Source organism: Symphodus melops (genome assembly GCF_947650265.1).
Source record: "Symphodus melops genome assembly, chromosome: 22".
In the NCBI taxonomy this organism is placed as follows: Eukaryota; Metazoa; Chordata; class Actinopteri; order Labriformes; family Labridae; genus Symphodus; species Symphodus melops.
The window spans coordinates 6,370,699-6,384,258 of record NC_136712.1 but is presented as its reverse complement, the minus strand read 5'-3'; the positions used below and the strand labels follow the sequence as shown (position 1 = coordinate 6,384,258).

The following is a 13,560-nucleotide window of genomic DNA, read 5'->3' as shown; positions in this document are numbered from 1 at the left end:
ACGCACCATTTCCTGGGCCACATCTTCAGGGACGTCCTTATTCAGGTCAAAGGAGAACTCGATGGCTTCGTTGTCTTTGTATTTGCCTGCAAACAAAGTGCAAAAAAAGTCAGTCAGGGAGCTCCCGATCTGTTTTTGGATTTGTTAATTTAAAAACACTTTGTTCTCATAAAGGCTAAATGGTACTTTCTGAGCAGCTAAGTGTTTTTTGGTTATTTTTCTAAGCACTGATGTTATAAATAATCAAATAACTCCTTGCCTTTGAGCTTCTTGACGTCTTCTATCCTGAGCCACAGTTTGATGGCGATCATTTCCCCATCGTCCTCCTCTGCCAGTTCAACCCTGACGCCTGTTTCCTCCTGGAAGAACGCGTGGTTCAGCAGGATCTTTATAGCATACCTACGAAAACAAGAGACAAAAAGTGGGTATGTGCTGACTTCATACCAATAAGTTCAAGATCAGCAGTGCCTTGTGAGCCGGCCTGCAGCTGATAAGCTAATAGGATGGATGTGGTGTTTCATTCCTCTGATTAGAATCAACATGGCAACAGCTTCGACCCTTCGTACAGCTGTATACATGTTATGCACTGGAACCTTCTAATGAGTCTTAAAAAGGCAAATCGATTACGAAAGAAACATGACCAATACAATGACAGCTGAGTGTTCTTGAACCAGATCCAATCAGATCCCACTAATCACATCAGGTGACGTGTATTCAGCAAGGGGCCAATGAATTTGGACAATAGGGAGGATATGAAGACAAACAAAGACAAGTGTGAGTGAGACCTTGTTTTATTTCTAAAGCAGGAGAAGGTACAGTGAATGTCTTGGCATGTGGCATGAGGGAACAGAGGACTTCTTAGTTCTGACCAAGAGGCTGTGAATCAGAACAGGATTAGAGGAAGTCACACAGATCCTCTTCTTCAGTTTGCTTTAGTGATGTGATTTCTGATCAGACTTTGTGATCACTTTTGTTTGATAACGTAAGAGATGAATGCAAATGCATGTTATCAAAGATAGTCTGTGTGTGTGTGTTTGGATTGGCGTTGGTGTGTGTTCTCACGCCTCACCTCTCATCCTTGTTCGTCCTGATGCAGCCATCTATAATTTCCTTCACCTCAGGAATGGCTACTTTGTCAAAACTGCCAGGCTTCACTCCCTGCACACAAAGACAAAGCAGTGGAGGCAGAGAATCTTTTAGAGAAAGACACAAAATCAATAGCGCAGAGACGAACAAGCATGCGCACACACACATGAACACACACACACACACACACACGTCATATTAAAGTAGATTTCTTTTGTACTTAAGGCAATCCTTCATTGATCTCCAGTATCTCTATTGATACTGCGTATCTCGTACAAGTTAAATACCTGCAGGATAAACCAAAACTTATCACATACACTAAGATCAAATGTAATTACATCCCCAAAAATGCTAATCGACCTATATAAATTAATCATTCTTTGCAGAGCCAATTAAAACAACTATATCTTAGTTTGATAGTTAACACTAAGCGGTGTCCCTTTCAGAAGTCTGGCACCATGTGAAAACTTCTCTGAGGCCGTATGAGGAAACAACGGTTATTAAAACAGGCTGTTTGGGCACTCACAAGTTAACCTACAACAAGTAAACTGTGAAAGCCTTTTGAAAAGTTTGTCCAGCGCTCATCAGTAGCCCAAAACTGAACACAAGTTCGGTTACACGGCTCGCCAGACGGCATCTTAATGACCAGTTCATTTGTCCAAACTCTGTTATTGGAAGAACAGAACAGACACGCAAAGAAAGAAGCTGAAAGTAAACATGAAACAAATGAAAGGCAGGAGGAGAAATGATGCGATTGTCACACACAAATAGAGTCACTGCAAAGCGATCTTTTTCTCAAATAACACAGAACATCATCTTCTAACGCTCACACTTTGAGAAGAAGAAATATAAGAATGACACTGACAGGAGAAGTAAAATCACTCGAAAAGACGTGATGGAGATGAATCAAAATAAAGTCACTTACCTAAAAAGACCTGAGACACGTAGACTAGAGGCTGTTTGACTGACTGATAACTTCACCTTTCACTTTACATTTGCTCACTAACTGACAGACAGAGTGCCAGATTAGAGATGTTTGTGTTGCTGTTTGTTCCAGCGAATGACCACCCCGCCTGCTCTCTTTCTCCAACCCCCGTCCTCTCTTCCTGTCTTCTCTTACTTTCTTGGCTCATTTCTCTTCTGCAGCCCCCAGTTCACAATTACATAAGAACCCCCCACCCCACCCCACCCCATCTCTCTCTAACCCACACCCACACTCGTACTCACAATCCTTGTGAGAGTCCGGGGCCAAACAAAGTTAGGACTGATGAAGGAAGTAATTGTATTAAGTCTGACAGAAGAACAGAGGATGAAGAAGAAAGAGAGACAGAGAGTTTGAGATTTCACTTCTAACAAGGCTGATTAGACGCTAGGAATGTTCCAGAAAGTTACGGGCCATATGTCAACACCACTGTATGTCAAAGTGTAGAGCAGCCTTCAGCACATTCATCATAAAGCAAAGGCAAAGTTTGTCATGTTCTCAGAATAATGAATAATTAGCCATCTGATTTCTTCAACTTTCACTGAGGAGTCAGCTTTTAAATTTCAAAGAATCAATGATTTAACATGTATTGTGATAATTATCGACATTGACTGATATGACATTTTTCATTGTGATAACATTTTTAGTCTTATCACCAAGGCCTATTTCTTATGTCTTAACAGCTTCCATAAGTTCATGATGTGTTCTGTTGATTTGGGTGAAGCGACCTGACGCACAAGTTTAAAAAAAAGGCTTTGTAATTAAAGATTATTTATTATAGTAATTAGTTTTATTCTTTGTTTAAATCCTGCAACTCCTAAAATGTTTTAGGGCTAATATCAGATTCTTTTAGGACTAACAGACGGATAAGGCTGCTGTTTGAAATCAGGTATCAGCTGCTGATGAAGATGATGATGTGAGATAAATGCAACCTGAAGACCAAGGTGAATGAGCCATATCAGTAAAATAGAAAAAAGGCACAATAGACCCAAAAAACAACAAAAAATAATTAGCCAAATTCCTCAGAGCGGTCTGTCAAGAACTACTGTAATTGTCTTAATAACCATCTAGAATAAGCTGCTGGTGATTGGTTGATGAACTTTTGTTTGTATGCTATGGTGGGCACTATAAGACAGCAGAATATATGTGTTAAAGAGATTTTTTTTTTTCTGTTTTATTCATGAAAACAAACAGTTTGAAACACATGAGGAGTTAACTCAGGTCTCTCGCATTGTGAGGACACAGAGGGAGAGATGGAGGGAGCAGAGCTGTAAGGGAGGATTAGGCAGTGAAATGAAAAGGGAGCAGGTGACTCGGGCTCCCTGTTGTTGTCACAAGGTTGTGTGTGTGTGTGCACAGGTGACACTAACAAACATAGACAACTGAAGTAGGTTGTTTAACTACTTGTTTTTCTGTCACAGAGCAGTCTAAATGTTCCTGCTCTCAGTAAACATTACATACTGAGTATCCTGTGATTACTTTTACCTGAAAAACACATAAAGATGTTAGCCCAAAGGCTGAGGTCACAACGCTAACTTAATATTCTTGGATCTAATTGAGGCTGTGAATCGACTTTTGTGGGAGGGAAAGGAGGGAATGAAGCAGACGGACGGCTTGAAACATAACAGTGTGGATTTATGCTGTTCTTGAAGCATCTTAAATCTATCTAGAAATACGGAGACAGAAAGATGACGGATGACAGGCAGTCTGAGAATCTCCTCTGTTGTGGTGGTGAGCAGCAGCGGAGATGCAATCTTAATACAAAACCCGTCAAGTTAAATTCACTGTTCAGACTGAGCTAGACGTTTGAGCTGAAACTGAGAAAAGAGTAACAGCACTACCATAAACATAAGAATACATCCACTTAATAACTTGTTTGAAATAGGCAAGTCTTTTAATTTTTGAAGTGCAAATTAAAGGAGGATAAACCTCCCATTGATGCCAGTGTGTGTAAAGTTTCCATTAAATCTTAATGTTCACCAGAGGTACAGTAACAGGAGCACTCGTTAGAGCTGAGAGGATGCTGCACTGTGTGTGTGTGTGTGTGTGTGTGTGTGTGTGTGTGTGTGTGTGTGTGTGTGTGTGTGTGTGTGTGTGTGTGTGTGTGTGTGTGTGTGTGTGTGTGTGTGTGTGTGTGTGTGTGGGTGTGTGGGTGTGGGTGTGGGTGTGTGTGTGCGTGTAAGAGAAAGAGGAGAGAGTGCGTTTGTGGTGATGACCTCAGAAGCACTCAACTTAAAACGGCCTGTGATTACATCTGTTATCCTCTCTGTCTGACAGGATCCTGGTCTCCGTCTGGTTATTTTTTAGCCTCTTAGAATTTGTGTCAGACACGTTTTTAGTAAACGTTGTGAATGTGATGAAAACTTAACCTTGAATCAGGTGTTTTATTTTGAAATGTTGGAGTCGGTCAAAAAGTCTTTTTAATATAGTTTGAGAGATTAGTGTGAGTTGAAAAACCTTTGCAGCCATCTTCAAATATCAAAATCAAACCTTGAAGGATTTTATGTTTTGTCCTGATTCCAAGCCATTAACAACTGAACAGACTTTTTTTTTTTTTTAACTTCAAGACTATTATCCTCCCTTTTCTTTATAACAGCACTCAGCAGAGCTGTGTACAGATGAAGTGCCACCGCAGCAACATCCCTCGGGGTAAGTTCCGTTTAGCCCTGATTTGACATGTTTTTTTTTTTTTCTCCAGTATTGGTGAAAAGAGCCAAAAGATTATTCGTCTCCACACAGTGCTACAGTTATCTTTTTGTTTTACTTCAGGCGGACAGAGCAAAGAGAGCGAGAGAGTTAGGAAGAGAGGGAGAGTAAGCACGAGCGACTAAGCGCTGCAAAAACACAGTCATATGACTGGACCTCCTGCAGTTCATGCCCAACTTATTAATACTGTCCAGTCAGTAAACAAGTACATGGAGGTGAGGGGGCAGAGAGAGCTTGTGGGGGAGGTGAGAAAATGAAAATGCTGACTGTAAAGCCTTCTTCCATCAGTCAGCCAGTTGTGCAGCTAAAGCACGCAACAGACACTCTCTTTTTGCCGCACACATCGTACCAGAACATCAGACTTACACTAGTGACCCGCTTGTAGATCTGCGCTGCGTTCTGACATTCAGAGTAAGGGTACTCCGAGGTCGCCATCTCCAACATGCACATCCCGAAGGCGTACACGTCTACGGATTCATCGTACTTCTCCTCGTACATTTCTGGAGCCATAAACTCAGGAGTACCTGACGGAAAGGAGACGCAACACAAGAAATGACCCATTTAACCAAATCACAATGAAGAGCAGATCCTCGAAAGGATTGTGCTGCTTTCGCGTGCACTCAGCCTGCGCAAATGGGAGGGGAAAAAAAGTGGAATCCACAAAGCGCACGCAAATCAAAATAAACCCCTCCCACTTTATGGAGACAAAACAGAATTATGGGGAAAGGTGCAGATGGTTTTTCTTCACATTTAGATGTAAAAGATTAGCAAAATGCTCGTAGGAAGAAACTTAATTGGAGCATTAGCACTGAACATATAACCAGAGCATATTCTTTTGTGGACAGGGTGCTAAAAAGGAGCAGGTTGTGGGAACTATTTCTTTGCAAGTGCTTTTAGTGGGAGCAATCCATTGTGAGTGGAACTAGTCTTTAATATCCCAAAGCCTGTTTCTTCTTTCACATATTCCTCTGAGGAAAAAAAAACAACAACACATTAAAGGTTTGGAGTATTTTTTTGATTGTGACATGTTATTTGTGCTGTGTTTGTTTATGAATTTCTGCAAGGCTCCAAATGCTTGAGGTCTCTCGAATGGCGACAAAGCACAGCAGTCTGGCCTGAAGTGCATGAGAAAATGCACTTCATGTGACCGAGTGTGAGAAAGTGTGAATACCAGAATATCTGCGGTCAACTTTGCAACTAGGCTACTGAATAGCAGCCCAGTTGATATGTGGAGCTCAGCTCAAGTTTGAGTGTGCATTACTGTCCGTGCAGGACGTGTGTTCAGGATGTTCTCTGCATCACATCTCCAGATAGCTTTATCCTAGCTTTCTCAAAGACTGGCTGATGGTGCATGGTTGGATTTTGAAATGCCTGTGGTTTGCTTTTACAAGCAGACACTTTAGAGGCAGTAATGTTAATATACAGTAGGCCTGTGTAGTTGTACAGAATGTTCATGTCTGTGTTTCTCAGAGATAGCTTTTGTCAGTGTGTGTGTGTGTGTGTGTGTGTGTGTGTGTGTGTGTTAAGTAGTTGCTATTATTGCAAACCCATAACTTGTGTAAACTGTCTCACTTTCTCCACCTTCATGTGGCATGCAGGAGAGTGCTGCAGCGTTTTTGTTTTTTTTACCTATGACACTCTTTGCAAACGACGCCCTCTTTAGCGTGGCTAAACCCAGGTCCCCAATCTTCACGGAACCCGTGGGCCCCGTGATGAAGATGTTGTCGCATTTCAGGTCCCTGTGAATGATGGGTGGGGCTCTGGTGTGCAGGAAGTGAAGGCCTTTGAGGATCTGTCTGCACCATGAACGCAGGACCTTGATTTTCATCACCTTGAAACGCTTCAGGTAGCTGCAGAACAAAAGGAGACGGATTAAGTGCACACGAATATGAGGACAGCAGCAGGTTCAACCAGACAACATCAGACGTGAATCCAGGTCAAGTAGGCCCATTGTTTGACACAATAACTTTCCACTTTGGAAGTCACATGCTACAAAAGCTTGTAAAAACAAACCTGACATACTGCGTATCTCAGATCTCACTTGTATAAACATTTTATTGAGAGTGGGGGCGATGAGGTGACACTTTGAACTGCACTGATTGTAATCAATTGATTGTTTAGCAGAGGAAGCAATTATTCCAAAGCAAGGCAACACGAGGAATTCAGCAGCACTAACGTTAATTATACCTTTCAAAGACCTTAATTAAGAATGAATGATGTCACATATTTTCTTTTTAAAGGGACACTTCAAACTCAGGGTAAACAGGTTGTGCATGGCAGACAGATAGACAGAATGGGGAAACTGAATGGGAGCTAAGTAACGACTGAAATGGTCAAAAACAGAATTATTACAGCTTGAAAACAAATATAAACATTCAATCATATTTATACAAATATGTGTGAATCACGGTATTTAAAGATCAAGCACTTCTTTAAGGATTTTATTTTTGGGAATTTAACAACATCAAGTGAATAATATATACCATAATGCATGGAAATATCCCATTGTACACAGCTTTTAGTGGAGTGGGACTTCTTCACATGGTTCCTGAGAGGGAGTTGTCCATAGACTTCCTGACTTCACTGTCCAGAGTTATGAGTTTGGAACATTTCCCAGTATAACACAGGACGGGAATGAGTGAGATGGTCTTGGACAGCTCGCACACAGATCCACACCTGTGGCTGGTGTGGAGCTCCAGTCCACCTGGTTAGTCCCAGTTTGGAATGTGGGATGAAACTGGAGGAAACCCAGTAACCCCAGGTACATAACTGCGTGGAATATGTTTGTTTTTGCTGCATTCCAGGATATCCTGACAGAACGTCTCTTTCACTTTCCATCATTCAACGAGCAGTTCGATCTTTATGGATTCAATTAGAGGCAACTGTTAGGTGAAAAGGGATTCTGTCATCATTCTTCTTAAGAGCTCCGAGAAATGATTTTTAATCAATCTCACTCTCGTTCATTCTTGATGAGCTCAACCACATTACACTCCAATCTGCATGATAGGTCTTTCGCTGTATTCAAGCACAGAGTAAATCACAGGCAGAGTGAGTTAGCCTTACATCCTTTGGAACTTCTATTTGCCCTTTGTGTTTTTAATGCAATTATTTTACTTTGTCTTAATTTGTCATTTTGTCACCGTGAATCTGAAAAGTGTCGCTGTTGAATTAAAGGCTGCTGGCTGAACCGCTGAGTGATGCTGCAAAGGATTTCATTCTCCACCAGCAAAGTTCTCCAGGTTCAGACCGCCGACCCTGTGCAGAGCTCTGTGAGGTCAGAGGAACTTGCTTACTCTGGTTTATGTACTGAATGAAATAGCTCAAGTGATCGCCAAAAGTTTTACTGTGAAACACAAGAATGTTCGAGCAAACCAGATTATAATTAAGTGAGAGGAGAAAATGAGGTTTCAAATCCTCCATTCTTCAGAAAGTGATGCAGCTGCAGCTGTTGCCATATATCACTTACTGTACATGAAGCCAAAATAATATTCAACAAAGTGAATACGCCACAATTTGGAGAAATCGAAATGCAAATCAAAATGGATTTATTATTCAACAATAAAACACTTTGTAAACGTCTGTAGTTCACAGAGAAAGGACTGACTAAGTCACTGTTTTGTCACTCAAGACTATCAGGCAGAAATATCTGGGTGGATTCACATATTCTAACAGGGAGTTTTCCTTCAGGCTACAGGATACACTATGATCAACTTAAAACATCTATAGGGACTTTTATAAGGCAGCACATCACAGGACGCATGCCTGTGTCATTGAAGTATTACCGGAATGTGTTGCGATTATAAAAATGACTTCGGTAATGTCACACTCCTCTACCTATGTTCTCTTTACCTTACAGCCTCCTCTAGCTCGCCTGTCTGCTCTGCTGTCGTCCGCTCTCTGTCTGAAGTCAGAACAGTGCTGACAGACAAGTGTGGCATGCGATGTTGGAGTGACGCTGCTCCAGCACACAGTCACTCGACCGTGCTCACTTTTCAACACAAACCTTAATACACATGGCTGCATGAATACAGAGTCCATACAGTACACATTCATGCATGCGTGTCTCTTTGTCTGTCACACACACACACACACATACACAGATAAGGGGCCCCTAATGTTCTGAGCCCATGCTGGTCAGTGTTTCCATCCTCACTGTCTCCCTCCTTCCCTATCAGTCCTCCCCCCTCCTCATCTCCCTCTCAGTTTTCCACCTCTTCAGCCTACAACAGTCCTGTCTCCTTTTACAGGCTTCATCTGGACGACAGCCAAACCCCTGCAGCCTTGACCCTGTGCATATATGTCCATGCGTCCACTGGACGTTCTCCCAAACTTCTGTGCAAGTGACAGAATGTCTTTCTTCGATGCTTCCAACTTTCAAGTAAAGGAGCAAATTATACGATTAAAAAAAAAATTATCATTCAGGTTTATTGCTGATCATTTTGGCAGATTTATCTATACTTGTAATACTGTAGGCTGCATATGTTGAGGTAAAACACAGACATTTCTACCCCTTCATTATTAAAATTGAGATCAGTGCAAGTTTTGTGGCAAGCTCTTATTCTAGGGACTCATTTGGTCTCATCTAAATATTTAAACCCTGCGTTTCGCTCCTGACTTTTAGTTATTTATATTTCCTGCACTCCCCTCCCTGTTCACAGTCAGTAGCCGAAAATAAAGGAAAGGTTTATAAAACACAGATTTTTTTTTTTTTGTGCCACACATTTAACTATAAAAATGAAAACAGATGCAGGATTTTTAGTGTCTCCTCAGAACTGTACTTCAAAACAAATGTTTAGTGCTTGTTCTGTCCAGTGGAGGGCGCTACTGGCCTTGGTAGTGTCATACTGATGGATTTACTCTCACTCTGTGGTCACAGGTGGTTCATTGGTTTATTAGCCTCTCCGGCTACCTGCTTTCAACATGTTTTATTTCTCCATGTCTGTGTCTTTTCATCTGACTAAGTGTCTGCCTGTATGGCTGATTTTCAAAACTACTTCTCCCTTCTTCAGTTTCTCTTGCTAAAAGTATTTGATCATAACAATCAGTCAGGTTGTTCATCTGCCTCCCCACAGCCTAATTCCGTCCCCCCCCCCCCCTCCTGTCTATCTGTCAGGAATGAGAGGAATCTGCAGCAGAAGCAGCAGCTGGCAGGTGGGCCCATGTCCCCACGTCACGCAGCACAGGACACGCCGTGAGCCGCATGCCGGACATTTACTGTAGCCTTTCATTGTATCAGGAGCTCAACAATCACATTCACAGACCGGCGCACACCGACTCTGTAAAGACTGTTGTGCGGGAGGTTACAGCATGGACAATGACTGCCACAGATTCACCAGTTGTCCACTTACAGACGCGCCGGCTATCGACATGCAAACACACACACACGTGACATGTACAACACATCTTGTTAAACACGCACAAGGTTACATTGTGTATTTGATGCCTAAATAAAATGAGAATACTTTAAGTGGGGCTGATGTTACATAGGCACATAAGCAGGCCTTCGGTCAGTCACATAGTGCACGTAACACATGCTGACATACAGTACATGTAATGAGTGAGACACACAAGCTGACCCACTAACACACACACGCAGTGCTGATCACCTGCTCGGATGGGAGTGTGCTTACAACACTGAGAGACCGTTTTAACAGCTGAAAATAAAAGAAAACTGCATATTGGCCTGACATAAATAATGACAACATAAGTGTGTGTTTTTTCTTGAACAAAAACTGGAGGTGAGTCATTGTCTGTAATGAAAGTGCTTTTCAGAAGCAAAGGGCTAACAAGGTGGTCAAGAGTGTCCACTTCAAGTGTGTGCACGTGTTGTTGTTGATGTGCACTGAAAAGTTGCACAAAATGAACGCCTTCCTCATTTCTTTTTCTATCTGGGCGGGATAAGTATGAACATGTGTGACATGTATTTCTGAAGCACAGCTTTATCAAACCAGACACTTTTCAAATCTTTGTTCCTTTCCTTTGAAAGACGCGCAGTGACTTTTGTGTTTCATGAACAGCTTTATGTTCACTGGTCTGGTTGGTGTCCTAATGAACTGGACTAGTTGATCTAGTTCTCCTTGTCTGGTCCGGTGGAGGAGCTTCGAGCGGTTGGATTTTTACACAAACAGACTCCACCTACATCTTTCACCATGACAGATTTTGGCAAAGTCAAAGGTAGACCATAACAGCACCCTTTACCTGCAGTATTACAGAGCCTATCCCAAGATTACATTGTAATACTAATAAGCAATACAAACCAACCAGTACCTTATTGTGTTTGTATGAATGGACTAACAGTCAATCATTTATAAACAGGTTCTGGGAAATACACTTATCAGACAAAGCAGGAAACATAGAGAAGAAGAGTGGAAGATGCTTCCAGTCCCATCATGTGCTTAGCTTAATATTAAACCAGCGTGGACATTTTACACTGGCCTGACCGTACCAACAAAAAGTATTGTTTGAAATGTACTATATAAATACATTTGACTTGACTTGACTGCGACTTTTCAGTTGAAAAAACATTCCCGCCCCCTCGAAGGACAGAACATGAACATCTTGAAAAATCATTTCATCTGTCATGTACTCACGTTTTCAGTGTGCCCGATGTCATGAGCTCAGTGACCAGAACAATACATTTCTTTCCTTTGCACGGTCCCTCCCAGGAGTCATAGAAGCGGACAATGTTAGGATGCTGGAGACCCTTCAACATCCCCGCTTCCTCTTTGAAGCGTTGACGCTCCGATTTGGACAGCTTGCGATCCTGCAAGCATGGACAGAAAAGGACAATTATTTAGTCATCAAAAAATGACACAGGCCACATTGTTCATTTGCAATCCACAAAAACTAAGGATTTAGAGAAACAAAAATAGAATGAGTACACAGTAGAACTTAAATAGTGAGAGTGATTACAAACACATCAAGGGGGAAAGGGAGCTCATTAACAGAGAATCCTAAAACAAGATGAGAAGAGAAGGAAGTAAGTAACCAAGAAATACAAAGTCCTTTGAAAAGGCACATCCATGGTCTGACAACAGATTAACATGTCTATAAAATACAAATGCAGCTGACAAATCAAACCAGACACTTTCAGAAAATGGTGCTAGATGACACAAAAAAAAAAAAAAAAACAGCACGAGAGGAGGATGAGGATAAAACCGTAAAGTGTCCTTTCATCTTCGCCCAGAGAGCCTCAGGCTGCCTGTATGTTGATGGGCTCTCTTTTATCACTACACTGCATGCTCCATCTCTCTGAGCTGTACCTTGTGATACTTTAATAAAAGCATTTTATAAATAAACGAACACTGCCAAAACAACAGCCAAAATGAAGTGAGAAGCCTCTCTGTTAGTTTCTCCTCTGGTATTATCAGGCCCCGTCTTTATTATGAGTATGTAGAGATTAGAGAGGGGAAACTCAACGTACGCCCCGGCGAAAAAAAGGAAAGGAAAAGTCTCAATGCGAAACAGATATAGGAGAAGAAAGGAAAATAATGATGAAGATAATGAAAATAATGAAGATAGTATCATCCGACCCTTTGAGGACGATGTAGACACAAATAGTTCTCCCGTCAGGTATCAGGACTACTTCTGTCCTTCACAGTTTAGTTGTCAACAGTATTCTACAGCACTGGCATCAGGGTTTAACTGTCTTTTTGTTTTTATCGACAGTAGCGGTCATAGCCACCCAGTGAGAGTTACGATTGGTCTTCCAAGAAAAGTCCAACACACTAAGTTTAATGGGCATTCCAGCTCTCTAATACTTCACCACACATGCATGTAAAGGGCAGTGTGGGCGGTTCAGAGCTTGTAAAGCAGTGCGAGTGTGTGGCCATTTGTCCATGAGCATGTGCAAAAAAAAAAAAGAAAAGGAGTCATCCATTCAGCCATGTCTAGCCTGTGTTTGTTTTCATGTCAGTTCATTATGCGATAGAAAAACTGAAAATAGAACCACTCATCGGCCGAAACGAACAACTCGCTCAGTTACAACACTTCAGTTTGAATAAGAATATATATATATGTTTTTTTTTGGCTTGGTTGTTTCTTTCACCAGCTTTGTGTCTTTACTATAGCTGACACATTCAGCACATCAACAACCTCGAAAATAAACTAAATCTGAGCTGGCTGAAGATGACAAAATAAAGTTAAAAAAAGGCCTTCATTCTCAGAAGATTTACTACTTCCTCCATGAGTCTTAATTCGTGAACTTTCTTCACAGGATCATCTGCAGTTACATCGAGGTTTCAGGGTTAAAAACATGAACCTGTATCAACCTGTAAAAGATAAATAAATGAGAGATTTGGTGTTTTGAGTCTAAATCACGACACACATTGGAAGTGTTTCATAATGTCTGTGACCCTTTTAGAGGATATAATTATAGTCTGGTCTGCAGAAACGCACAGGGAGGAGCTGGAGTGTGTTTGTTGAAATATAAATGACAGACTATTTACACCAACCAGAGAGAGACGACAGGAAGGAGCGGTGAGAAATGCTGCGTTTAGATTTAAGGCGCATTTAGAGAAGCAACGGGATTCTTAAGGTGACGCAAGATCAGACGTTGGAGGTTAGACACCTACTCATGGGAATATTATCAGGATTATCACCATGGCAACCAGTGCTGTAAAAGAGGACCAATGAGGGGAACCTTGTTTTCATTTCCTAAATCTGAAGTTTTTTGATCACATTCACACTCACACTCACAGAGTCCTTCATTTTAATAGGAAATAAACATTAAGGAGAAAAAAAAATGTTCACAGTGTTTTAGTGCAAGCAATCCGAGACAAAGCAGA

General features: G+C 41.5%; 1 protein-coding gene and 1 long non-coding RNA gene across 23 annotated transcripts in view; one reads left to right on the top strand and one right to left on the bottom strand.

The window, feature by feature from the left end:
- The window catches only part of wnk1b (WNK lysine deficient protein kinase 1b), an 80,851-nt gene that overhangs the window by 33,496 nt on the left and 33,795 nt on the right, over positions 1 to 13,560 (bottom strand). For all 16 annotated transcript variants that reach the window (XM_079335096.1, XM_079335106.1, XM_079335108.1 and 13 more), the window contains exons 3-8: positions 11,365 to 11,537; positions 6,404 to 6,624; positions 5,141 to 5,298; positions 1,070 to 1,158; positions 260 to 399; positions 7 to 86 (exon numbers count right to left, since the gene is read on the bottom strand). In XM_079335096.1, the coding sequence (XP_079191222.1) occupies positions 7 to 86; positions 260 to 399; positions 1,070 to 1,158; positions 5,141 to 5,298; positions 6,404 to 6,624; positions 11,365 to 11,537 (861 nt within the window). The remainder of the gene's footprint in view (positions 1 to 6; positions 87 to 259; positions 400 to 1,069; positions 1,159 to 5,140; positions 5,299 to 6,403; positions 6,625 to 11,364; positions 11,538 to 13,560) is intronic.
- On the top strand, positions 332 to 10,778 carry LOC306817887. Of its 7 annotated transcripts, none has more exons than XR_013778087.1 (7): positions 332 to 421; positions 2,912 to 3,012; positions 4,665 to 4,717; positions 4,838 to 4,989; positions 6,510 to 6,620; positions 7,392 to 8,048; positions 9,888 to 10,778. It is a non-coding gene; the product is annotated as an uncharacterized lncRNA (long non-coding RNA). The 7 variants fall into 7 exon arrangements; XR_013778088.1 differs by having other exon boundaries at positions 335 to 421; positions 2,922 to 3,012; XR_013778090.1 differs by having other exon boundaries at positions 336 to 425; positions 2,922 to 3,012.